This window comes from Corvus cornix, chromosome 3 (assembly GCF_000738735.6).
Source record: "Corvus cornix cornix isolate S_Up_H32 chromosome 3, ASM73873v5, whole genome shotgun sequence".
NCBI classification, from domain to species: domain Eukaryota; kingdom Metazoa; phylum Chordata; class Aves; order Passeriformes; family Corvidae; genus Corvus; species Corvus cornix.
Genome location: NC_047056.1, coordinates 1312857 through 1339305, shown reverse-complemented (window position 1 = coordinate 1339305; position 26449 = coordinate 1312857). Strand labels below are relative to the sequence as shown.

Sequence of the window (26449 nt, the reverse complement as noted above, 5' to 3'; positions counted from 1 at the left end):
GGAATGGGAATGGAAATGGAATGGGAATGGGAATGGAAATGGGAATGGGAATGGAAATGGAAATGGAAGTGGGAAGGGAATGGAAATGGAAATGGGAATGGAAATGGAATGGAAATGGAAATGGAAATGGAAATGGGAATAGAAATGGGAATGGGAATGGAAATGGAAATGGAATGGAAATGGAATGGAAATGGAATTCCTGGCTTCAAACACACAGTGGGCTGGAAAAACAGGACAAAACTCAGGGGTCGTGTCCTGACTTGGCATCCAGCGGAATCCTTGGAGCCACTCAGAACCCCTGGAGCAGCTCCCTCCCACCTGGCAGAGACCCCACGGAGCTCCTGGAATTTTAGCTTGGACTTTATTCAGAGGGATATGGAATTCCTGGACCTGCTCCAGGTTGTTTGGAACACCCCCAGCTTTAGCCTGGAAGTTGCTCCAATGTTGGAAAAATGTGGGCAGGAAAAACAGATATAGGCAAGGAAGGATGGAAAATGCTAGCCTGGAATCTGGACTCCAAGGAATAAAGTCCCTCATTCCATGGAAAGGAGGGAGATGCCTGGAAGGAACGGGATATTTGGGATGGGAACTGCTCCTTGCTCTCCTCTGTTCCATCCAGGTGGGTGTTCGGCCGTTCCATGAGAGAAAATCATGGAATGGTTTCGGTTGGAAGGGATCTTAACTCCTCATTGCATTCCATGGGCAGGGACACTTCCCACTATCCCGGGGTGCTCCAAGCTGGCCTGGGACACTTCCAGGGATGGAGCAGCCAGAGATTCTCTGGGAATCTGTGCCAGGGCCTCCCCAGCCTCCCAGGACTGGATTTATTCCCAGCGTTCCATCCAAACCTGCTCCCTGGCAGCAGGAAGCTGTTCCCCTTCTCCTGTCACTCCATCCCTTGGAAATAATCTCTCCCTATTTTTCTTGGCTCCTTCGGCTCCTGGATCATTCCAAAGCTTTTCCAGGCTGAGCCATCCCAATTCTTGGAGTCTTTCCTGGCGGCAGAGCTGCTCCATCCCTCTGATTATCCCAGTGCCTCCTCTGGATTTGCTCCAACAGCTTCACGTCCTTCCTGAGCTGGATGCAGAATTCCAGGTGGGATCTCCTGGGAGCAGAGGAGCAGGGATGTGAAAACCTAAACAAAGCAATTCCTTTTCCCAGCGCTTGGAATTCTGTTCCCATTAAAACCCCGCGAATTCCTGCTCCCTTACATTGCCCAAATTCCCAAAATTTCGCCTGACAGGAGCTGCCCCATTCCAAACGCCTTCCCGGAGCTTCCCAGCCCCCTCTCCGTGTCCTTGGGATGTCTCCAGAGGGAGCCGAGTTCCTCCAATTCTTTTCCCGAGCAGGTGTCCCCCGCTCCGGCTCCATTGTCCCGCATCCCAATCCCGGGATTTGCCGCTGCTGACGTCACACATCCCGCGCCCTTTTCCTTCTTTTTTTTTTTTTTTTTTTCCCCCACAACGACGTTTTTAAACCAATTCCTTCTTTTTCACCAATTCCCGATTTAAAAAAAATTGGATTGAATTGATCCTACGGGATATTCCCTTCGGTGGGAATTGCGCTCTCCAGGAGATTGTTGGGATCGGATTCTTCTGGAAAACGGGGGGTTCTGGATGTGTTCAGCCTGGGGGGTTGGGAAAGGAAATCCTTTTAAAGTTCCCATTTTCAATGGGAACAGCCAAGAAAATCGAAGGAGTTTGGAATATTCCATAAAAATCAAAGCAGCACCAAAAATTCCCAGAAATATTCCCACATAAGCTTGGAATGTGCAGATCTCCCTGAAGGTGATGGGAGGGAGCTTTCCTATCCATGACACTCCTGGAAATAGGGAAATTCCAAAATTTTTTGGGGGGAAAGTGAAAACAAAGGCACTGGGAAAAGGTTTCTAACTTTATTTTTGCAAATATTCCATGAATATTCCAAGAAGTTCTTCCCTGGGACAGGATTCCCGACTGGACTTCCTGCACATCGTAATAAAGAACATTGCCACCAATTCCTTAATGATCCTGGAATGACTTTCAATATTTAAATGATATTTAAATGATATTTAAATATCTGGGGATTTTTCCCAGTTCGGGGAAAAATCAGAGGAGCTGTAGTTAGTAATTCCCAGTTTTTCTCCAGGAAAACTTGGTTGGATAGAAAAAAATGCTGGTTTGGGTTGTGGAAAGAAGTTGTCGGTTGGAATTTTGGGGGATCAGCTGGGAAGACAAACCATGATCCATGTTTTTCCTGGCAGCTTTTGTGCTGAGCTCGCTTATTCCAAGTCCAAAAAAAAATCCCCCCCCGCTTCTGGAATTCTGGATAAATCCAATCAGAAACAGCATCCAGGTGGGTTTTCTCCCTCCCAGGGTTGTTTTTTTTTTTTTGGGGGGGGGGAAGTCGTTGTCCCAAAATGCTCCGGGTTCCGAGCATTGGCTGTGGATCCCTGAACCCTCACTCGGATGGGAGATTCCAGAAGATATCCCAGCAGCCAGGGCTTTCCCCGGAATGCTGTGCATGAGCAGGTCTGGGAATAATCCACAGTTCTTATCGGGATTTTTGGCAGTGTTTTTATTTAGGAGGGAAGGGAAGGAGGAGATTCCTGGTTTTCATTTCTCTGTTGGATCACAGCCATTCCCTGAGGAATTCCAAATCCATCTAACCCCATGAATCCTGGAATGGGCAGTGGATCCATGGCTGTGCCAAGCAGGAAAAGATTCCCCAGACTGCCAGGGTGAAATCCTGAATTTGCTGCTGCCAGAGGGAAGCTCCAGGAGAAATCCTGGGAATGCAGGGAGGGAGCTGGGATCATCCCGGCATCAAGGCCTGGTGCAACCTGGGCCGGTGGAATCGTCCCTGCCCTGCTCTTGGATGAGCTTTTCCAGGCCGAACCTGGAATTCCGTGAGGAATCCTCATCCATGGAATGGCAGCGGAGCCCGGCCGAGCTTGGCTCCATCCTGGCATTCCCAGGCCCTTCCCACGGCCCAGCTCCTATTTCAGGGCTCTTCCATCTATTTAAAGAAAGGGGAAAAATGCGCTGGAATCTTCGCGCGTGCGCAGCCAAATATTCCCTGTTTTTCAGCGGCCGAGATCCACGGATCCCACGGCTTCGGAGCCGGGATGTTTTCCTTCCCCTTTTAGCAACACGTGCCCGAAAGCTCCCGGCCCCTATTAGGGCTTAAAAAGCTCCGCTGCGGCCGGAGGGAATAAATCAAATTCTTGGGAGGGAAAAAGAAAAAAAAAAAAAAAAAGCAGGAGCGGCACCAAAAAAAAGCAGGAGCGCGGCGTGTTTTTCCCGAAACTTTGGGACGGGAGCGAGGAGCCGGCGGGAAAGGGAAGCCGGGGAGCCCAACAAGCGGCTCCCCGCTACAGGAAGCCGCGGCCTCCGGTGATAAATAGGGAAAGCCGGGAGCACAGGATGTGTTTCGGGAGAGCTCGGCGGGACGCCGGGATGTGAGCGCCGCCGGTCATTTGTCCACTTGTCCGGCGGCATGGCCACGCTCCGGCCGCTGCTGCTGCTGCTGCCGCTGCTGCTGCCGCTGGCGCGGGGCAGCGGGGCCGAGGAGGCGGCGGTGCTGTGCGCCGGCAGCGCCTGCTACACCCTGCACCGGGACGAGAGCGCCTGGAAAAGCGCCCAGGAGCGCTGCCGCCGGGACGGCGGCAACCTGGCGGCGGTGGGCAGCGCCCGCGAGGCCGAGCGGCTGCGGGAGCTGCTGGCCACGGCCCGCTGGGCCGGCCCGGCCTGGCTCGGGCTCGCCCTGCCCAGGGGTCACTGCGTGCGGCCGCACGAGCCGCTGCGAGGCTTCTCCTGGGTGGCCGGAGGGGAGCCGGGCAACTTCTCGGAGTGGGCGGCGGAGCCGGCGGTCACCTGCGTGAGCTCCCGCTGCGTGGCCCTGCGGCCGCCCGGCCCGCACGGCGCCGGGGGCTGGACGGACCGGCCGTGCCGCAGCCCGCTCCCGGCTTTCCTGTGCAAGTTCAGCTTCCAGGGAATGTGCGGGCCGCTGCCGCTGGCGGGGCGCGCCAGGGTCACCTACAGCACCCCGTTCGGCGTGCGCAGCGCCCACCTGGCCGCCGCGCCCTTCGGCACGCTGGCCGAGGTGCAGTGCGACGGCGGCGGCGACGGCGGCCGGGGCTCGCCCTTCGCCGTCTGCAAGGGGCCGCTGGCCGGGGGCGGCTTCGCCTGGCACCCGCCGGGTCCCCTGTGCCCGGTCACCTGCGGCCACCGCAACGGCGGCTGCCAGCAGCTCTGCGTCGAGGCGGCCGGCGAGTCCCCGCGCTGCGCCTGCCACCCCGGCTACGCGCTGGCCGCCGACATGGCCTCCTGCGTTCCCGAGGATTCCTGCCACCCCAGTCCCTGCCAGGGATCCTGCCGGACGCTGCCCAGCGGCTTCGAGTGCTCCTGCGAGCCTGGGTTCGCCCTGGCACCCGACGGACGCGCCTGCTTGGATGTGGACGAGTGCGAGTCGGGGCCGTGCCAGCACCGGTGCCACAACACTCCCGGCGGCTTCCAGTGCCACTGCCAGCCCGGCTACCGCCCCGCGGGGCCCGCTGGCCGCCAGTGCCACGACGTGGACGAGTGTGCTCAGCCCCACGCGTGCCCGCAGCTCTGCATCAACATTCCCGGCTCCTTCCGCTGCGCCTGCCGGCCCGGCTTCCAGCGGCAGCCGGGAGGCGATTCCTGCCTGGATGTGGACGAGTGCCTGCGGGATCCGTGTCCCGGCGCCTGCCGCAACTTCCCCGGCGGCTACGAGTGCCTGTGCCCGCCTGGCTCCCGCCGGGATGAGGATGGGCACGGCTGCAGGCCCGGAGAGGCCATCCCAAGCAGCATCCCGCAGAGTTCCAGCAGCATCCCGCAGAGCTCCGGCAGCATCCCACAGAATTCCAGCATCATCCCGCAGAGCTCCGGCGTCATCCCACAGACCTCCGACATCCCGCGGAGCTCCGGCATCCCACGCACCACCCGCGTCCCATGGACCACGAGCACCCCGCGGACTCCGGGAATGCCCACGGCGGGATCGGGAGGCGGCTCGGACGAGCACAGCGCAGACGGGCCGCGGCTGCTGCTCTATTACATCGTGGGCAGCCTGGTGGCCATCCTGCTCCTGCTGGCGTTCGCCCTGGCGCTCGTGGCTTGTAGGAGAAGGGCGGCCAGGAGGGAGAAGCCGGCGGCCAAAAGCGCGGCCGATAATTATTGCTGGGTGCCCGAGCAGCCCGAGAGCCGCGGGGAGCGCAGGTAGGAAGGGGTTAAAAATCCCAGTAAAACGGTGGCCGGGAATTCTGTGCCCAGAGCGAGCTCCTCCAGCTGTTCCGGTGGGATTTGCGGTCCTGCTGCTCCAAGGGTTAACGAGAGGGGAGAGGGAATGGGGTGGGATTTGCCTCCTCAGCGCTGCTCCGAAAGGCAGATTGGGAATTATTGGGTCGTGCTCCTAAAGGGAAACTCACCTGGAATTCTGCTGTGGCCCCTTGTGCCATGCTCCCCCCTCCATGGCTGCGTTCCAGCCTTGGATTTGCCACATTCTCTGGGAAAAGGGGTCGAAATTGGGATGGAAAAGGGCTTGAAATCGGGATGGAAAAGGGTTTGATAGTCTCCTGGGAAATGGTTTGAAATTGGGATGGAAAAGGGTTTGGAAATTCTCCTGGGAAATGATTTGAAATTGGGATGGAAAAGGTTTGGAAATTCTCCTGGAAAATGGTTTGAAATTGGGATGAAAAAGGATTTGAAACTCTTCTGGAAAAGGGCTTGGAGTTCTCCTGGAAAAGGGCTTGGAATTCTCCTGGAAATGGGTCTGGAATTGGGATGTGCCTCAGCAGAGCTCGAGCAGGCCCCTGCAGGCACAACCAGGGTGGGGTTTAAAGGCTATTTTTGGGGGGGTTTATTAAAAATCTCTCCCCTAAACCCCCGGAAAACTGCTCAGCATGGAGCCAAGGAATGGCCAAAAAGTAGGAAAAGCTGTGTTTGGAATAACCACCTCCTCATTTCCAGAGTATCCTGCCCAAATCCACGTCCAAACAGAGAAAACAATGCTCTCCTTCCCACCAGCCGCATGGGAGGCCGGCCTTTTCCTGTTGGATCACGTTTTTTTGGGAAGGATCCTTCCTGGCTCCAGGCTGAGCCTGTTTTCCCCCTTTCCCTGTGTAAGGAACACCCTGGAATGGGAATATTTGCTGATTATTTCGGGTCAAACTTGTAACTCCCCAAACACTCCCCAGGTGCTTCCCCAGGTTCCTTGAGCTCCTTCCAGCCTTTTCCAGCGGGAATTCTCCCCAAAATCCTGAGGGGCACATCCAGCAGCACCTCCTCCGTGCTTTATCCATGAGGATAAACCAGAGGAAGGGCTGGAAAAGAACAGCCACGGGATTTGAAGGCTCCAGCCTCTTCCTGAATTTCTGTTGGAATTATTTTGTCCTCGGAGCCCAGTTGCCCCGGGAATGGGAATGGGGCACAAAGGAGTTTGCAGTGGGCAGGGAGCCGCATCCTGTCATTCCATGTGCCGAGGAAAACCCTTTCCTGCTTTTTTCTTGTCTCCCAGCTCCATTGTGAGCTGCGAACAGGGAAATGGAGCCAATGGGAGTGTTTTCCATGTGCTGCCTGTGTTGGGAGAAAGGGGGGAATGCAGCAGCGGGATTCTTGGAAATCCTGCCGAGAATTCCCAAATCCCGAGGCAGCAAAGCACTGGGAATACCTGAACTGATTAAGAAAATGAATGGTCCCATCCAGTTATGCCGGCTTGGGATCTGTGGGAAGAGACAGCCTTGGGGGTTTTATGGGATAGAAGGCTACAAAAAAGGGAAAAGGAGGGATGAGGGTGGAATTAGAGCTGGGAAAAACCTGAGGTGTGCGGTTCATTCCCGAAAAAACGATAATCCCCATTTCTGTTCCAACCTCTGTGTATTCCAGCGGGGAATGATGGTGGATCCAGCCTAGGGAAGACAGGAATTTGGGCCAAGGTTTAGTTTGGATTCTCCTGAATGGAGTGTTTCCTCCCTCCTGGTGAAATTCCTCCTGGATCCAACCTCATATCTCCTGATTTTCCTGCCACATCCTGATCCGTGGCCTCCTTAGGGAGTTATCTGGGGGCTGGTGAATCCCACAAATCAGAGTGGGATCATCTGGTGCCCTGGCTTCCAAAGGAGATGGGATGTTCATCCCGCTCCTTGGAATCTTTTGTCATGGATGAGTGCTTGTTTTCCCAGAACGAAACTCTTGGATTCACAGGATAAAGTTATCCCAGTGCCACTTTCTGGACAGAATTCCAAGGAAACCTGAACAAAAACATGTTTGTAGTGGGTTTTAATAAAGATATTCCTAAAAATCCATGGATTGGTGCTCCTAATCCTTGTGTTCCCCATGGTGGTGGGTGGTGATCCCAAATCTTTTCCTGGGGCTTATCCCGTGATCTCAGCCTTTCCCGGGATTTGTGGTGCTGGGCAGGGGCCATTCATTTCATCCCTGCCAAGGCCCTGGGGTGGGAGCATTCGGATGGGATCAGTTGGATCCCAAGACCATGTGGAAGGTCCTAAACCCATAAAAAAGGTCCTAAATCCATTAAAAAAGGTCCTAAATCCATTAAAAAAGGTCCTAAAACCACAATCAAGGTCCTAACCATGTGAACAGAATCCCAAGCCCATGACCAAGATCCTAATCCCATGACCAAGTTCCTAGAACCAGGAGGAAAGTCCCAAGCCCACGAGGAAGGACCTCAACCCACGGGCAAGGTCCTAAGACCATGAGCAAGTTCCTAAAACTGTGAGCAAGGCCCCAGTCCCATTGCCAAAGTTCCAATCCCACAACTAAAGTCCCAATCCCACAACCAAAGTCCCAATCCCATGGCCAAGGTTCCAATCCCATGGCCAAGGTCCGAATCCCACAACCAAGGTCCCAATCCTGTTGCCAAGGTCCCAATCCCACAACCAAGGTCCCAATCCCACGACCAAGGCCCTAATCCCATGGCCAAGATCCCAAATCCACGAGCAATTCCTTTGATTTCGGCAGCTCTCTGTGCGAGGGCTTTTTTGGGACCAAATAATAGGATTGACCTCTTTTAGATCCTATTATCCCAGGATATTTCACATTATTTTACATTCCACTGCTTTCCATTCCCTCCTGGATAACTGCCAGCATTCCAGCAGAGGAACCTCATCCCAAAACCCTGCAAGGAAGCCAAAAATCCCCCCCTGCTGACACCAAACCCCGGACCCAGGGGTCAGGCCAAGCATTCCGAGTGCCCGCTCCAAGCGGGGTGACAGGGACAGCCGGGATGAGTCAGAGCCAAAAGGAAAGGCCTCTCCCGCAGGGAAAACATGATTAATGGGATTTGGGAAGAGGAAAAGCAGCAGGAAGGGCAGTGCTGGCACCCTGAGTCAGCCCTCGGAGCAGCGGGATAAAGGGAATTTTTGAACCGTGATTAATCCCGCTCCTCCCACCCCATCCCGATTATCTTTTAGGGATAAGCGCTGTCAGTGGGGCAAGGCCGGCAGAGCGGGATCATTGTTTGGGAAGGCTCTGTTTTTTCCTGGAAAAAGCCTTGACAAGGAATTTTTTATCTGGGTTTGCAGTTGCTTAAAAAAAAAACAACAACAAAACGGCAGAGCCAGAATTTTATGGGGTTTTTTTTTCCCCTCTCCACCACATTCCCTTTTCCTTCTTTCCCTGTGGTTTGCCCGGATGTTTCCCCTCTTTTCTTGGTGGTTTTGTCCGGAAAACAGACGAAGTAAAAGGAGAAGTGGAAGAAGGATTGGCAAAACTGAAGGGAAAATTGTGGGAACGACAGGTGCTCCTAAAGCCAAGAAAGGCTGGAGTTATCCAGCTCCCCAGGAGATTCCCAGGAATCATCCTGCTTGGATAAATTCTTCGTTCTATGCTCCCCCATGGACGCTTTCTCCCTGAGGTTCATCCCTGCAGCTGGAATTAAATTGTTATTAATTTAAATTAAAATTAAAAATTAAAAAGTTATTAATTGTTAATAATTAATACTTATTATTAATTTTATTTTCCCCAGCTTCCCTTTTCCCCGCAGCCTCACGGGGTGTACGGGAAGCACCCGGGGTTAGGAGAGGACAGAACAAACCCCAAGGGTTTAATGAAGGTCAACAAAGTGCAAAGAAGTTTCATAAAGTTTAATAAAGGAACTTCCTCGAGGTGATCCCAGGAAATTGGGATTTGCTGCTCATCCCAGAGGCCGAGGCTGTTGGAATTCTGTAAACAAACAGGCTCAAATCCCCTTTTGGTGGAGCGGAGAAGCTCGGGGTTGCATTTTTAGGTTGCTGCTGCCTCCGTTCTGGCAGCACAGAGGGATCCCCCAAGGAGAAACTCGTGGAATGGGATATCCACTGGGAGGTGTCCGTGGGGAAAAGGGAAGATGGGGAAAGGGGTCAAAATAACGCTTAATAATAATAATAATAATACCAAGTAGTAGAACTAAATAAATTATAAATGATTATAGATTAAAAGATAGAATTATATGTTAATTATTTATCCAAGAAATTTTCCCGAATCCTGCCCAAACCGTTTCCCTTCATCCCGTCCCTCATTCCCTGGGGGCGGATCCCAATCGCACCCGGCTCCGCCCTGCTGTCAGGGACTGTGGAGAGGGAAAAGGTCCCCCCCGGAGCCTCCTTTTCTCCGGGCTGAGCCCCTTTCCCAGCTCCCTCCTGCTGCTCCAGCTCCTTCCCAGCGCCATTCCCATCTCTGGACGCGCTCCAAGCTCTTTTCTTTCCGTGCTGGATCCAGAGCCGGACACGGGATTTGAGCCGTGGTCTCCCTCCCCGGTGCCAGCCCTGTGGCAGCAACTGGGTGACATCCCAGTGGGATGAAGATCATCCCGGCGGGATAACGATTCCCACCCGCGCTACTCCCACGCCAGGCTCCCTCCCGTGAAATCGCGCTGCTGTTCCCCCCTTTTCCCAAGGCTCACGCCGTTTTTCCCGGCTCCTTGCGCATCCCGCACCCATGCCGCGGGCCGCCCCCGCCGCTCCGGCCCCCCCCGCGCTGCCGGGCGGGCCCCGCCGGGGCGGAGCCGCCGGGAGGATGCGGGAGGGGAGCGGGGCGGGGGCAGCGCCTGGCCGGGATTCACCGCGCTCCCTCCCGGCCCCCGGGCGCTTCCTTCCCCGGCTGGAGCCGCTATAAAGGGCGGCCGGGCCGAGCGGGCCGGGCACAGCTCGGGCGCCGCCGGCCGCCCCCTCCGCGGGCCATGCGGCCGCTGCTGCCGCTGCTGCTGCTGGGCACGGTGGCGCTGGGCCAGCCGCGGGACGTGTTCCCCGCGGGCGCGCAGTGCCTGGAGCACGAGTGTTTCGCCGTGTTCTGGGCGGCCCGGCCCTTCTCGGCCGCCAGCGAGGGCTGCGAGCGGGGCGGGGGGCACCTCATGACCGTGCGCTCCACCGTGGCCGAGGAGGCGATCGCGCTGCTGCTGCAGAACCGCGCGGGGCGGCTCTGGCTCGGGCTGTCGCTGGCGCCGTCCTTGTCCTGCACCGAGCCCAGCCAGCGGCTCCGCGGCTTCCGCTGGGTCACCGGCGACCGCAGCACCGACTACACCAACTGGGCGCCGTCGGGGCGGCGCTGCGGCGAGCGCTGCGTGACCGTGTCCCGGGAGCTGCGCTGGGAGGAGCGGCGCTGCGACGAGGCGGCCGACGGCTTCCTCTGCCAGTACAGCTACGGCGGCAGCTGTCCCCGCCTGGCCGCCCCGCAGGGCGTCCTCGTCACCTACGCCACCCCGTTCGGCGCCCGCGGAGCGGAGTTCCTGGCGCTGCCCCCGCGCAGCGTGGCCTTCATCCCTGAGCTCGGGCTGGAGCTGCGCTGCGACGAGGATGGGGACAGCGCGGGGCCGCGCTGGAGCCGCGACATCCCGGGAGCGTGGCCCTGCGAGGTGGCCGGCGGCGGCTGCGCGGGGACGTGCGGAGAGGAGCGCGGGCGGCCGCGCTGCTCCTGCGCCGAGGGCACGGTGCTGGCCGCGGACGGGCGCGGCTGTCGCTCCCTCTGCGAGGGGTCGCCGTGCCACCATCACTGCGTGGTGGCCGACGGCTCCTTCGTGTGCATGTGCTTCGTGGGCTACCGGCTGGCGGCCGACGGCGTCGGCTGCGAGGACATCGACGACTGCGCCAGCGAGCCCGGCCCGTGCGAGCAGCAGTGCGTGAACACCCAGGGCGGCTTCGAGTGCCGCTGTCACAGCGGCTACGCGATGGTGGACGGGCGCTGCCAGCCCCGGCCGCCCCTGCCTCGAGGCGCCGTGCCAGCAGCGCTGCGAGGAGCTGCCCCACGGCTACCGCTGCGCTTGCGACCCCGGCTACGCCGTGGACCCGCGGGACGCCACCGCCTGTCGCCTGTACTGCAACGCCACCGAGTGCCCGGCCGTGTGCGGGGCCGGCGGCGGCTGCGATTGTCCTGAGGGCTTCGTGCTGGACGGCAGCGACCTGTGCGTGGACCTGGATGAGTGCGACAGCGGTCACTGCGAGTTCAACTGCACCAACACCCCCGGCAGCTACCAGTGCCACTGTCCCCACGGCCGGTACCTCCGCGACAACGAGTGCCTCCCCATCCCGGACGGGGACGGCGACGAAGCGTTCTCGGGCGATTCGGAGCCCGTCCCGCCCACGCCCGTGCCCAGCCGGCCCCCGCCCAAGGCCGAGCGGCTGCACCCGGGGCTGCTGGTGGCCATCGCCGCGGGTGCGCTCCTGAGCCTGCTGGCGCTGCTGGCGCTGGGATTGCACCTGGCCAGGAAGCGCTGCCGCTCCCACGGCTCCATGGATTACAAGTACAGCGGCCCCCAGGAGAAGGAGCTGGGGCTTCAGCCGGTCCCCTCCGCACAGAAGCCGTAGGGACGCCGGGAGGCGAACTGGGTGACATTTATTCCCCCCCTCCGCCCCCCCGCGACCCTCCACCCCCCGCCCGACCCCCGGCTGGAATTTTTCCATGATAATTCGGGAAAAGCTGCGATCACCCCACTCCCAGAAATACTGGCTGCTTCCCAGCCGCCTCATGGAAGGCTGGCGCCGGGGAGCGGGGAAAGCAGAGCGCCCGGAGGCCGCTCCGCTCCTGCTGCGTTCCCGCTCCCTCGGCGTCCAGCTTTCCTCTTCCCGAGCCGGCGGTCGGGAAAACCGCAAGGAAAAACCCGGGAGGGGCGGCTCCGTGTGGAAGGGACTCTGAAGCCGTGGGATGAGGGCACGGGGTTACCAAGGCGGGGACTTCGGAAGGACACCTCCACCCCAGTGCCCCTCCCCTGGGCTGGACGGTTTTCCCGAGCCGGGAGGCTCCCGCTTTTCTTCGGGATGGGGTTGGTTTGTTTTAAGCTGAGGGGTGATGGAAGAAGGAGCAAAGATGCTGTGGGAAGCACTTGTCACCTGAAGCCCCCGGTGACAGCACGGACCCGGCTCAGTGTCACCAAGGCGGGACTCAAATCCCTGACTCCCATTCCCTCTCGTTACATTTTTGCGGGATGTGGAGGTTAAGCAGGGACGCCGAGGCTGCCAGGGTGGGTTTTGTGGGAAAGGTTTGCGCTGCTGCAGAGCCACATCCAGTTTCTTCCCTGATTTTCCGCCGTCGCTGCCTTGAATTGTTGGATTTGGGGGATTTTTGTGACCCCGCCCCCCTCCCGTCCGCCGGGATTTTCCCTCGTCCCGGGCTGACTCTATCCCAAGGCAAAACATTCCCACGAGGCGGCATCCAGCTCGCCGCTCATTCCCAGCCACAGACTGGGGGCAATTCTGGAGAAGGAGCTGTTTTTCCAGCTCTGTCATTCCCTGGGGAGCCAAAGGTGGGGGTCCTGCTCCGGCTGCCGTTGGAGCGGGAATGTCGGAGCGGGCGCTGACAGCTTCATGCCTGTGAAACATTTATTGTCCCGGAGCGGCCGAAGTTTTGGGAGTCTGGGATCAGAGCCGGGGGGTTCTGTTCCCCGACATTCCCCCTTCCCACCCTATAAACTTCCCAGCACGCAGCATCCCCCCCTGGAATGCGAAACCTCGGCTGCAAATTCCCAGGAAAACCAAAATAGAGGCGTTGTAGGAATTGTAGCTTTCCCAAAAGGTCGTTATCCCAAAGGCCGGGTAACCGAGGGTCGTGTCCATGGATCCCTTGGGATGGGTTAAAGGGAAACCACACGGAATGAGGGCTGTAAATCTATGGATGTTGGGCTGCAGTGGGAAGGACGGAGCTGTTTTGATGATCTGTAATTATCCAGAAAGAGATATCAAAATACAGAGGTGTCCCTCGGGAAGAATACCCAAAGGAAGGGAAGGGAAGGGAAGGTTAAGGGTTGAAGGTGGGAAGACACTGATGAAAGGCGTCATCCCACCTGCAGGATCTGCTTCCCGTGGATCTCTCCTCGTTATCCAGCTCCAAACCCTGCCCGTTCCTGGCTGGATCCCAGGTTTTGCCACAACACCCCCAAAAACTCCCTCCTCCCCCTACCCGCCCTTCCCTCTTATCGCAGAGTCCCACTGCGGAGTTTTATCTTATCACAAATTCCTTACGGTGTCCGAGTCCTGAATTCCCGACACTCCCCGTTTTATCCTTCCCTTCCTCGGCACGTTTGTAAATCTTTATTTATTTATTGGAATTTTACCCCGCGCGACGGGAATTGCCTCGTGGAGATCCTGGGTGGACACCAATAAAGCTTTGCCAGCCTGGCTCAGAGGAACTGCTCAGGGAATGTTCTTTCTCCCCTTCCCAAAGATTCCTCCAAAAGTGCAGGAAAACCCCGGAGCATTCAGGGCAGCACTGGGATGAAAACATTCCCAGCTGGTCACTTCCCCAGCGGGATTCAAATGGAAAGGATGAGCCATAAATAATGGACGACACGGGTAACATTCCAAGGACAAAGTTAAACCCCAAATAAGCTGGAAGTGGCTCATTCCATGGGACCTCCGTGTGCTGTCCCTCACCCCGGGATGAGGTCCACCAAAATTTGTTTCTCCTGGGGTTTCTTTTGTGGCAATTTGGTCCTGGGGGTGCTAAAATCCTGGGAATTTTTTTTTGGGGGGGGTGGGGGCGGGGGTAGAGGTGCATATGATGGGATGTCCTTCTGCTGCAGATGCAGCGGAGCTGATGGGCTTCGGGATTTTTGCCGGTCTCTTGGGAAGGAACGTGCATTTATTATTTGTTAATCGGGAGGGCCGTGCTCTCACGGACATTTTGGGATCCTCCGCGTCCCCGCTGAAGGCTCCTGGGTGCCGGGATAATGGCAATAACCACACAGTCCATGGGATTCGCTCCATCCCAGGCCAGTCTTATGGCTTTTTATTTCGGAGAGCGGCGCAGCGTTCCGGGCCCTCTCCATCCCCTTTCCTCCCAGATTCCGGGGTGCCCTAGAAGGGAGTGGTTTTGGGCAGGAGGGCTCCGGGCGCGCAGCAGGGCTGGGGGCGCAGGGGGTGCTGCTGGCAGGGCAGGGGGGGACACACGCAGCCCTTGTTGTCGCCGCGGGGGCGCGGAGCAGTAATCCAGGGGCTCCTCCTCGTCCTCGCTGTCCCCTCCGTCCCCGTCGCCGGCGCGGCAGCAGCACAGGCCGGAATCCCGGCAGCGGCGCAGCACGCCGTGGAAGGAATTCCGGAAATTCTCGGAGAGCAATCCGTAGAGGATGGGGTTGGCGCAGCTGTTGGAGTAGCTGAGCAGCAGCGAGGCGTTGTGCGCGCTGGCGTCCAGCCGGCCGGGCAGCAGCAGCTCCAGCAGCTGCACCACGTAGAAGGGCAGCCAGCAGACCACGAAGGCGGCCACCACGGTGACCACCAGGCGCGTCAGCTTCCCCTCGGAGCGCCGCCGCTGCCGCCACCCCACGCCCTGCGCCACCACCCGCATCTTGCCCGCCAGCAGCAGGTAGCACAGCGCCATGGCCACCACGGGCAGCACGAAGCCCAGCGCGCTGCTGTACACCACGAAGGCGGCCGCCCACGCCGGGCTGGGCCACAGCAGGTCGCAGGCCACCGCCCGGCCGTCGCCGGTCACCGCCGTGCCGGCGAACACCGGGATGGGCGAGGCCACCAGCAGCGCCAGCAGCCACACGCCGCCGTTGACCAGCTTGGCCACGCGTGGGCGGCGGTAGGAGGCGGCGCGCAGCGGGTGCACCACGGCGATGTAGCGGTCCAGGCTGAGCACCGTGAGGCAGAAGACGCTGCTGAACATGTTGAGGCCGTCCACGCCAGCACGGTCCGGCAGAGCGCGCGCCGAAGGGCCAGCGCCGCAGCGCCGCCGCCGTGGCCACGAAGGGCACGCTGAGCATGAAGAGCTCGTCGGCGATGGCCAGGTTGAGCAGGTAGATGTTGGTGGCCGTCTTCATCTTGGCGTAGCGCAGGATGACGAAGATGACCAGCGCGTTGCCCAGCAGCCCCAGCAGGCACACCAGGCCGTAGACGCACTGCAGCACCACCATTCCCGCATTCCCGCCGTTCCCGCCATTCCCGCCGCGTTCCCGCCGCGCTCCGGAGCCTCTCCCGCCGCCGCCGCCGCGCTGCTGTTGGGGGGCGTCTCAGAGCTGGCCCAGCTGGAGATGCTCCAGAGGGGAATTCTCTGCTCGGCGTCCGTGCTCATGGCGGGAGGGCATCCATGGGCGGAGAGCACCGGCAATGGGGTCGACCTGCGGGCAGGGCACAGGGAATGAGGGCTGCAGGGCACGGAAATCCCGGTGCCCACATTGCCCCTGGATCGGGAATCTCCTTCCGCCACCCCCCCGACTCCCTCCATCAATCCCCTCCCCTGCCTGGACAGCTCCACGTCATTCCTCAGGTAGGAGCGTCCCGTTTTTTTGGGATCTCGGGGGCTGTGGGGTGGGGTGGGGTGGGAATTAACCCTGCGTGGGGCTCCTCAAACCGGGTGGGATGGCCTGGGAAGCCCAACCCGGCCCGGGGATTAATCCCAACCCGGCCTGGGAGTCAGTCCCAACCCGGCCTAGGAATCAACGCCATCCACCTTAAGGAGCCCCCGCAAATCCCAGGATTTCATTCGCCCTGCCAAGGAGAAAGCGAGCCGGGAATATTTTACCTCTCGGTATTCCAGGGACGGAAGGAACCTCACGCCTTCCTGGCGGGGGGAAGCAGCCGCTGTGGGAAGATGCTCCGGTGGGATCCGTCTCCAACGGAAAGTCCTGCTTGACCTGGATCAGATGACCGGGAAGATCCGGACCTTTTAAAGCGAAAGACAGAGCAGGGATGGACGCGCGGGATCTTCCCCCTCTCCCGCATCCCTACGCCGCAGGCATCGGCTTTTCACGGAAAAATAAACGCGGCGCAACTTTCTGCTCCAGGATTTCCGCTGGAAAACAGCGCAGTGCCCTCCGCCCTCCTCCGCCGGGCTGCGCTGTCCTGCGGCTCCCGGCCGGAGCATTCCCGCTCCAGCGGCTCCTTCCCGGCGCTGCGGAGGGCGGGATCCGCAGCCCGATCCTCCCCCGCTCCCCCCACCCCCCCTTCCCGCATCCCGAATCCCGCATCCCGAATCCCGCACCCCGCCCTCGCATCCCCCGCGGCTCCGGGGGAGGCAGGAATGGAAGAGAATGGTTGCCTTGGCAACGCATCCCTCATCCCGCATTCCTGCCGCGCATTTCCCGCCTTCCCCGCGCGCATTCCCAGCGCTGCAGGGCCCCCGGATCCTTCCCGTTGGATCCCCTTCCCTGCTGCACTGCATCCCGGGATTCCGGGCGCGGAGAGGTGAAGGCCAGCCCAGCCTGGCCCCACATCCAAACCCACCGGGAATTCCATCCCAAATCGGAGTCTGCGCTGGAACTGGGGCTGTAAAAACGGGAGGAAATTCCATCCATTTGGGATTATTTTTAATCAGTTCCCGGGTTTGGGGCTTTTTTTTTTTTTTTTTTTTTTTTTTTTTTTTGGGATGAGAGGGATCCAGGGAATCTTTGTGCCAAGAAATCCCTGGCAGCAGCTCAGCCCAGGTCACGGAATCATAGAATTGTGGAATCATGGAATCGAAGAGTAATAGAGTCATGGACCCATGGAATCACTGAGGCGTGAAAAGCCCTCTAAAATCATGGAATCCAATGTTAATCCAGCACCGATCCACGTCCCCAGGTGCCACATCCACGTGGATTTAAATCCCTCCTGGAATAGGGATTCCGCCACTGCCCAGCGAGAGGAATTTTCCCGATGTCCAACCCAAACCTCCCCTGAGGCCGTTCTCTCTCATCCCGTCTTTTACTCCCTGGGAGCAGAGCCCCATTCCCGCCTGATTCCTGCCAGGGAGTGGTAGGGAATGAGATCCCCCCAGATCCTCCTTTATTCCAACATTCCCAGCTCCCTCGTCCGATTTATGCCAACCCTGGCCAGGGAACGGCGGAGCAAACTTGCCCCAGTCATCCCAAAATCGCAGCACTTGGGACTTTCCGGGAATTTGGAACCGGCTGAATGAGCCCCTTTGGGGCCTGATTGCCGGGATGGGAAGAGGGATAAATATCCATATGATATTCCTGGGAATGGGCTCGGAAACCCTGGGAAAACAGGTGGATTTTCTCCTCGCTGCTTGAATCCCTGACCGTGGTTAATGGTGCAGCTGGCACCGATCCCGCTGGGAACATCCGGGATCCAGGGAATGCCGGCACCCCGTCTCCCCAGCCCCAATTCCATGGGGCGTTCCAGCGGGATAAAGGACCCGGGATCCCGCCGTGCTGACACAGAAATTCCCGGGTGCCAGCCCGGGAGCTCCGGGCGCTCCCGTTGCAGCCGGAGACCGGAAAACATGGCATGAAACAATGGAAGCAGTCACGGATTCCATGAGCCCCCTCCTCCTCCCGGGGCAACAGGAAAGCCTTGAAGGCTCCTTTGCTGTAAAGGAGGAAACTCCTGAGCGGCCTGAGCCGCGCGGGGATCCCAGAATTCCATGGAAAACTCTGGGTCGGGGGCAGCGGGAATAACCTTGGCTCCAGCGGGGCAACTCCAGGTGGTCGGAGCCTCCGATTAGGAAGCTTCGGCTTTCTTCCCGTTCCAGGAGCATCCATAGAATCCTGGGATATCCCCAGTAGGAAGGGACCCACGTGGAGCCCAGCTCCCAAAAATCTTGGGGTTCTCCTCAATCCCACCCTCGGGAGCTGGCCCCGATCCCAACCTCGGAGCCTTCTCTGATGCCGAGGGAAAAGCGGGATTCGCTCGGTGCTTCCCAAGGAATCTGTGGATCTCGGGATCAGCACTTCGGGGGTTTTAAGATCCGGGTTCTGCAGGAAGCCTCCAAGTCAGGGAATTGCAAGGAAGCCGTCCCGGGATTTAGCGGGATGTGGTTTCCCCGGTGTCCGAGGGAAGCGTTCAGCTCTCCTCATCCTGGAATCCGGTTCATTTTCCTCTTTATTCCCATTATCCCTGTCCAGGGATCCCTGTCCTGCTCCCCCACCGGGGCTGGATCCCGGATCCACGCCAGGGACTTGTGGAAAAAAAGTGGGAAAAGAGGAGAGGAGCCTGTGGATGCTGGGAATTAAGGAAGCCCAAAATGGGGTGGGATTTTCCTGGAGAAATTCCCAGTTAAAGGGTCCCGCTCCCCTTTTCCAGGTAAATCTCGCATGGAATTCCTTTTCCACCCCTCGGATCTTCCCTGAGCCCCCAACAGCTCGGAATCCACGAATCCCCCACGATTCCAGAACATTTGGAAGGGATCCTAAAGGACACCGAATTCCAGCCCCACTTCCACGGGCTGCTCCCAGATCTCCCCGCCTCCTCCCCCCGCTCCTTCCCGATTTTCCCGAGGAAAGCCCGAAACGTGGAAGTTTGCTGCCCTCTCCTGGGAGCCGCCAAAGGCCGGGATTTGGGATGCTGGGACGTGTTCAATCCTTACCCTCTGGAATTTTTTGACGCCGATGAAAACCTCCGGGTCATTCCCAGGAGAGACAAGAACTGTGGGAATAGGATCCTTCCCACATTCCAGAAAAGCCAATTTTGGAACCTTTTTTCCCCCTCGCAAAGCCCCAATTTTTTGGGGGGAAGTGTGGGAAAAACCTGGATTGGGAACAGGTTCTTGCCCAAAACCCGACCTTGTTTTTTGGGAAAAGAACTTGAGACTTCCTCTTTTTTCTTTTCCCCTCTTAACTCGGAGGAAAATCTCTTGGAATTTATGCTCCCCCCCCCCCCCCCCCCCCGCCAGAGAAAAGAAAAAAAAAGAAATTCAGAATTTTTGGGGGAAGTAAAGGAATTCCCCAAAATTCCTCTGTAGTTTATAAATACGTTGGGCAAATATTTTGGGAGAATCCTGGGATGAATGACAAGGGGGGGAAAAGGGATTTATCCACGTTGGGAATTTCTAAAGCAAATATCCCCCCCAAAAATCCGGGAAACCTGGAATTTGTATGGCATTTGGATGCTGGACGTCACTTCCACGGATCCATGGCTGCTCCTCAGGGTGTTTTCCCGCTGTTTTCCCCCCGGAAAAGCCTGAGTTTCCCTTTCCCGGTGGGAGAGGAGGCGGCGTTATCCCGGCGGGAAGTGGAGCCGGAGGTCAGGGCCTCATTCCCGCTGCCAGGTGGGAGCTGGGATGTGTTTATCCAGTCTGGGATCCACACTGCAGCTCCTTATTCCCGGCCTGGCACTTTTCCCGGGAGCTCCTGGGCTCTGGCACCGCCGGCACATTCCAAGCCCTGCTCAATGCTCCAGTGTCCGCTCCTCCGAAAAATTCCCACTGGGATGGGGCAGAGGGACGCCGGGATGGGGGACGACCGTGGCGTCCCAAAGCTCGGGGATCCCGGGATTTTGGGGCGGGATAAGGAGCGGATGCGGCCCCACTTTGGGATGGGGCCGTGGCCAAGGAACGCGGGGAAGCTCCAGCGGCTCTTCCCGATGCTTCCCGTGGGATGGGAGACGTGGCACAGGCGGGACTGGGGATGTGGGATGCTCCAGCTGCATCCCGTCTTTCCCTTCCCAAATCCACCATTCCCAGGCTTTGCTCCCACAGTGCTGGGCTTTGTCCCCATTCCCAAATCTTGGCAGGGTATTCCCGAAAAGTCCCCTGAGGAAGCAGGGAAGGGGCGGAGGCTGCAGGAATCCTCCCGAATCCTGGGAACGGGTGGCAATATTCCCACGGGAATATTCCCACATGAATATTCCTTATAGGAAGGTGCTTCCGTGCAAGAGACCTGGATTTATTCTGGCTCCAGCAAGGGGAAGAATTCCCGCAATTCCACAGCATCCCGAACCTGGGAAGCTGAGGATGGAGACAGGAGGAATTCCATGAACTCTCCTTGTCCCCGCTCCAGTCTGATCCCAGCCGCAAGGATCCTCAGCTCCCAGGGAATTTCGGGATGATGAGGCAATTCCCCTCTGGCTCTTTCCCATAAATCTGCTGGAAAAATTCCTCCCGGGTTCGGAGGGATGAGAAATCCCGGTTAATATTGGAATAGGGCCTGGAATTTGCCTAAATCCCGCTGGAGCCCAAGGTAGCGGATGAGCTTGGATTTCCAACAGGGAAAGGCAGTGGCCGAAGGATCTCTGGGAAGCAAATTCCGCGGGGATTTGGGCTGGGAATAAGGTGTGGACCTCCTTGAGGGGTGCTCCGTATCCCAAAACTGATGGGAAGGGAAAGAACTGGGAATACTGGGAGCACGGGGAATAAAGGAAAGGATGTGAAATGCCCGGATGTTCCCAAGTTTCTCCCTCTGTGGCCGTGGTGCCTTTGCTGCCGGGAATTGTTGGGAAGAGCAGGACGGAGCCGGGACAGGGGGATGCATTATCCGCCTAAATGCAGGCTGGCATCACTGCCCCACTCCCTCATTCCATAAGAATTTTGGAGCGCCGGATCCGGAGGCTTTGCCGCTTCCTATGGCCTCCTGGAGGTTTTCCCGGCTGCCAGGCCGGAGGCACCGGGAATTTTTATGGAAAGCCGGCTGCTCCTTCTTTTTATTCGGGCACTGATTTCTTTCCCCCCGCTCAAATCCATGGATTCTCCCCTTTTCCTGGATTGCTCCCGAGCGGGATGGCGGGCGGGGGGAGGCTTTTCCCGGGAATCCCAGCTGCTCATCCCATGAGGAAACCGCCCCCCCCCCCCCCCCCCCCCCCCGCGCTTCCCAAATTCCCGCGCCGCGGCCACCTCCAACCCGTCTGCCAACAGCCGGAAAAACCGCTGGAAACCATGGAAAATCCATTCCTTTTCCCGGCGGCAGCTGCCAGTTGTCTCTTTCCACGGTTTTCCCGCTTTTCCAGCAGTGATTTTCCCTAAATCCAGCTTTTCCTGCTCGGCACCAGCAGGGTGGGAGAGAACTCCCTGGCGCACACTGGGCCGGGAGCGGCATTCCCAAGGGAATGTGCCGGCGCTCCCAATCCCTTCCCAGAATTCCAGTGTCCCTCAGGAAGCGCCGTCCGGTTGGATTTCCCGTGGAATTCAGCTCCGGGAGTGTTTTCCTCCTGTATCCCTGTGCTCATCCTCTGCCAGAGGGGCGGGAAGGGCCGCAATTCCCAAGCTTTTGATTCCCTGGGATGCGCTTCCTGCAAGCCACGGAGCTGATCCCGGTGGGAAGCGGGAAGGTCAGGGATGGATCCCATCCCTGTGGAATCCTCCCGCGAGCTGGCTGATCCCACAGAAACACCAGGAATTTGCTACTGGTTTCGGGAACTGGAGCAGCCGGAGGGACAAGGAGAGGGATAAACCCCAAAGGAAAGCCGGGAATATCCTGGAGGAGGCCAGAATTCCCTAAAAGAGCAGCGAATCCATCTTTTCCCGGTAGCGGTTGTTCCCTGTGCCCAGAGCAGCGGGAAGGGCAGGATTTTAGGGATTGGATGATCCTGGTTCTTCCAACGGGCCCTGACTTTTCCGGATATCAACTCCACGTTCAGATCCTTGTATCCCACGGCTGGGAATGTGCTGGGAATTGCTGCTGCGGATTCTTACAACAAGGCGGGATCTGCTGTGGAAATCTGGGAATGCTTCCCTAAAAAATATGTTTAAAAAAGCCTGGAATTTCAGTGGGGTCTGAGTTCGCCCACACGCAGGGAAGAAAGCATGGAAAAGGGAAGGAAAAGGAAGGGAAAAGGGGAGGACAAAGGGAAGGAAGAGGGAGGAAAAATGGAGGGGAAACGGAGGAAAAAGGGAGGGAAAAGGAAGGAAAAAAGGAAGGAAAGAGGAAGGAAAAGGGCGGAAAATCAAGGGAAAAGGGAGGAAAAAGGAGGGAAATTCTCTTTTCCTCCTCTTCCCTTTTATCCATGGGATAAACAAATAGAAACCCGGGAACAGGGAACGGGAAGGATGATGCAAGGAGCGGGATGTGGGACGGGAGCCGTGATACTGCAGGAATTACAATAATGTCATTCCTGTTTGCTCCGGCTCCCGCTTAATCCCCAGGAACTCTGACATTTCCCAAAGAATTCTGCACCGCGGGAAGTTCGGAAAAACGCTGCAACCTGGCAGGAGCCACGGGATATTGGATCCTGCAGGAATAAATGGGAAGCAGGATGTGATCCGTGGCCTGCGGGTGGGTGGATGGGTGGATCGGAGCCGGATGCGATCCCAAATCCGTGCTTGGGTTGGCATAACGGGAATATGGGATCCAGTGGGAGAGTTCGGGGTTGTCCCTGTGCCAGCACCACCAGTGCTGATCCCAACCCAGCTTTTCCAGGGATCTGTTGGATCGTGTTGGAATGAAGAGCCGGGATGTGAAAGGCAAGGCGAGGGCCAGAGGCTTTCCTCTGGAATTCCGCTGGTTGTGGGGCTCCTTTTCCTCAGGGAATGTGGGCTGGGAAGGGGATCACGGGGCTGATCCTCAATTTTCCTCAGGGAATGAGTTGGGAAGGGGATCCCGGGGCTGATCCTCACTTTTCCTCAGGGAATACAAGCTGGGAAGGGGATCCATGGGGTGCTGCCACCTTCCCTCAGGGAATACGAGGTGGGGAAGGGAATCCAGGGCCGGATCCAAGGCGGATCCACGCAGGAGCTCATTTGCCGGGATAATTGTGTGTTTTGCCCTTAAGCGTATTGATTCGGGAAAGTTAATCAGGACCATTTGGAAGCGCTTCCATGAAAAAGCGGAAAATCCCATTAAACTGATTAAACCTGAATCCATCTTAAATAACTCCCTGCTCCCTAAAAATGTTGAAACAGGGAATTGTGTTCAAATAAAATTATTTCAGTCAAACACGGCCACCGGCAGCTCCCGCGGAATTCTGGGATAACGGGAATGCTGGGAAGGGGACGGGGGGCTTTTCCTGGGATAAATCCTTGGGAGGGAAAACGGGGGGCAATGTGCGGAGTGCTGGGAATCTGAGGGAGGGATGGGGCACAACCTTCTCTTTTCCATGGATTTTAAGGAAAAGTTCCTCATGGAAAAGGTTGGAAAACGCTGGCACAACTGCCCAGGAATCCCAGTTCCTGGAGGGATTTAAAACTTGGGAATTCGGTTTAGTGGCGGGGGAATGGTTGGACTTTTCCAGCCTTAAGAGCTCTGGGATTCCGTGATTTTCCTTGCGCATCCGTCAGTTCCCAAAACCATCGGATTCTGTGGCTGGGTAATATTCCTGGGTGTTTTAAACTGAAACCTGGGAAGCTCCCGGAAAATGACCCTGGAAAATGAAGGGCCCGGCTTGAGACGGACTTTGGGCTCTGCTCATCCAGGACCTGGAATCCCCAAGGATTTGGGATGGCTGGAATGTGGATTTTCCAACCAACCCACGGGCAGAGCCGCTCTTCCCGTGTGGAAGCGCTGCAGGAGGAGACTGGGATCGGATGGGAAAGCCTTGGGATTTGCCTTGGGATTTGCCTTGTCCCGGGAGCCGCGGGGCGGAGCTCCCTGATGACGCCAGCACCTGGAATGGCACCATTCCTTCGGGGAGGAGGGAGGAGATGGGGCTGGTCCCGGCAGGATTCCCCCCGCTGCCACTCCGTGGGATACACCGAGCTCCCAAACTGGCTCTTCCCAAAAAACCCCGCCTGCTCTGGGAACGAGGCAGCTCTGGGAGTTTTGCTGCAATTCCAGCCTGGAGAATCCGGCGCTGGGAGCTGATTCTCAGGAACTGGGAAGGCGTTATCTTCCCGGAGCTCGGGATTATCCCTGATTTCATCACTCAGCCGGGGCGCACCGGGAGATAACCGGGACTGCTCCCAGTTTGCTTCCAAAGGGGTTGATTTCCCCTTTGCAGCTTCCATATCTCCCGCTGGATAAATCCCGAGTGGGTGCCAGACTTTTTGCCTTTCCAGGGAGCAATACCCACATCCCTAGGTGTCATGGGTTATGGGATGGGAATGATAGGAACGAATGATGGGAATGATGCCCACCGGCTCCATGCAGGGATTTATCCTGAGGGATTCTGAGCATCCCACTCCAGCCGGCCTGAGGGTGGATTCCGCTTTTCCAAAGTTTTCCAAGTAGGACAGGCTGTGGCACGGCGAGGTCTGACATTCCACAGGGATGTCTTAGAGCTCGGCGTGGGAAGCGTGTGCCATGCTCCATGCCTGTGGACACGCCCCCGGCATGAACACTCCTTCCCCCAAATCCCCTTCTTGGATCCCCAAAGGTTTGCCGAGGGCAAACCCTGTCAGGAAGCGCTTGGAAAACGCCCTCAGGCAGAGCGGGGAATTCTGGGGTGTCCCGATCCTGTGGATCAGGATTTCCCGGGAGATCCTGCAGGTGGTGGCACCGGGAAGCGGGAGCGGATTGCAGGGGTTGGATCCTTCGGGATGCACCCAGCAGCAGCGGGATGAGCTGCGGGGGCCTTTCCCTATTCCCACTGCTCCAGCGGACTTTTCATCCGGAGCTTTATCCCATTCGCCGCGAGCAGGGATGGATGAGCATCCCGAATTCCCAGCCCTGACCTCCCTGGAGCTGCCAGGCTGCTTTATCTCCGCGTGCTCCTCGCCGCATTCCCGACAAAGGAGGAGCTGTTTGTCACTGCCGTGTTCCCGACTGCGGGAATAAATCCTGGATCCCTCCGGGGAATAAATCCTGGATCCCTCCTTCCTTCCTTCCTTTCTTCCTTCCTTCCCTCCCTTCCCAAGGCCGGGTGCCAGCCGAGCCCCCGCGCTGCTCCTAATCCAACAGCGGGAGCATCGCAGGGTGGGAGCAGCGGGAAGCCGGGATAATGGGGAGCCCATTTGCACCTCCATGGAGCAGCGGGATGCAGGGATGCTTCCTGAATCCACATCCTGGCTTCCCTGCGCTCCCAGGTGCCGGCCCTGGAAGCAGCTGCGCATCCGAGGGCCAGGAAATCTCCCGCTCCTCATCCTCTTCCCGCTCCGGGGGCCCTGCATCACAAGGCCCGCGGAATTTCCTTGGAGAGCGGCGCCGTGTTTGCCGGGATCCCCGGGAGCTGATGAGGTGTTAATGGGAGCAGGGATTGGGATTGGCACTCAGGGGGTCACGGCTGCATCCCAATTTCCCAGCCAGCTGGGAAAACCAGTGGGAAACCCCCCTTCCCTCCCCCCCACCAGGCAGAAAAGGTCAAGGAGTGGAAGTTCGGGATGTGGGGATGCCTCAGGGGGCAGGGATGGACCCTGTGGATTGGGAATGTTATCCCGTGAGGGGGTCTTTTGTCATGGAGGTGGGGGGGGGGGAAAGGGGCGGGAGTGAAAGTTGTGCGCTCCAGTGAAAGTTGGCATGCTCCAATACCTCTGTCGGGAAAATTGGGATGCTCCCCGTGGGAATTGGGATGCTCATGTGAGAATTGGGATTAACATTGTGGAAATTGGGATGCTCATGTGGGAATTGGGATGTTCCCTGTGGGAACTGGGATGTTCCCTGTGCAAATTGGGATGCTCCCTGTGGGAATTGGGATTAACATTGTGGAAATTAGGATGTTCCCTGTGGAAGCTGGGATGCTCACAGTGGGAATTGGGATGCTCCCTGCGGGAATTGGGATGCTCACAGTGGAAATTGGGATGCTCATGTGGGAATTGGGATGCTCCCTGTGGGAATTGGGATGCTCACAGTGGAAATTGGGATGCTTATGTGGGAACTGGGATGCTCTGGCACCCTCACCCTGAAAGTTGGGATGCGCCTGCACCCTCCCAGTGAAAGCTGGGATAAATCCCAAAACATAAAGCAGATTCCAGGTGCTCCATTGGGTAAATCCCGGTGGATGAGGACACTCCCAGCACACCCCCAAGTGCTATCTCTGGAGATAAGGAGCAGCCCGGCCATTCCCAAGTGGAGCCGGGATTGATGAGCTGTGTCCTCTCCAGGGTGGATTTCATTCCCAGCGGGAGACCTCGGGAAGCTCTGTCTCCTGGGCACAGATTGAATCAGCTGGAAAATGGGGCTGGAAAGGTTGGGAATGGAGACAGGGAGGCTGCTCCTGCAGATAAGCGGAGCCCTGGCTGCTTCCCGGTGGGATGAGGCCTGGGTGGGGCTGGAATCACCTCATGGCCCCAGGGAATGGGTTTTCCTTGCTGGGAAGAGAAGGGAAAGCAGGAGCTCCTGCTGGCATTTTGGGATATCTCCTTTCCATGATCATTCAGGGCTTTTGGCATGGAGTGAGAGGACAAGGGGGACAAGCCGGAGGAGGGTGGATCCAGGTTGGACATTAGGGACAAATCCTTCCCTGGGAGGGTGATGAGGCACTGGAACAGTGCCTTTCTCAGAG

At 57.9% G+C, this 26449-nt stretch overlaps 3 protein-coding genes across 3 annotated transcripts; 2 read left to right on the top strand and 1 right to left on the bottom strand.

The window, feature by feature from the left end:
- The first annotated feature begins 2965 nt into the window (after window positions 1–2965).
- Window positions 2966–7303, top strand: CD93 (CD93 molecule). The gene has a single exon (XM_039569807.1). It carries the CDS (start codon window positions 3478–3480, stop codon window positions 5221–5223), a length of 1746 nt encoding a protein of 581 aa, XP_039425741.1. The 5' UTR covers window positions 2966–3477; the 3' UTR covers window positions 5224–7303.
- Window positions 7304–10154: 2851 nt separating this feature from the next.
- On the top strand, window positions 10155–13610 carry THBD (thrombomodulin). Its single transcript, XM_039569619.1, is given in 2 exon segments — window positions 10155–11190; window positions 11192–13610. Coding segments are annotated over 2 exon segments (1620 nt in total). The 5' UTR covers window positions 10155–10176; the 3' UTR covers window positions 11798–13610.
- Window positions 13611–14186: 576 nt separating this feature from the next.
- On the bottom strand, window positions 14187–16346 carry SSTR4 (somatostatin receptor 4). The gene is given in 6 exon segments (XM_039569620.1): window positions 14187–14398; window positions 14400–15112; window positions 15115–15132; window positions 15135–15363; window positions 15366–15543; window positions 15948–16346. Coding segments are annotated over 5 exon segments (1209 nt in total). The 5' UTR covers window positions 15498–15543; window positions 15948–16346; the 3' UTR covers window positions 14187–14281.
- Between the last annotated feature and the right edge of the window lie 10103 nt (window positions 16347–26449).

Excerpts from the sequence above, each read along its gene's own strand:
- CD93 (XM_039569807.1), top strand. The coding sequence starts at position 3,478 with ATGGCCACGCTCCGGCCGCTGCTGCTGCTGCTGCCGCTGCTGCTGCCG.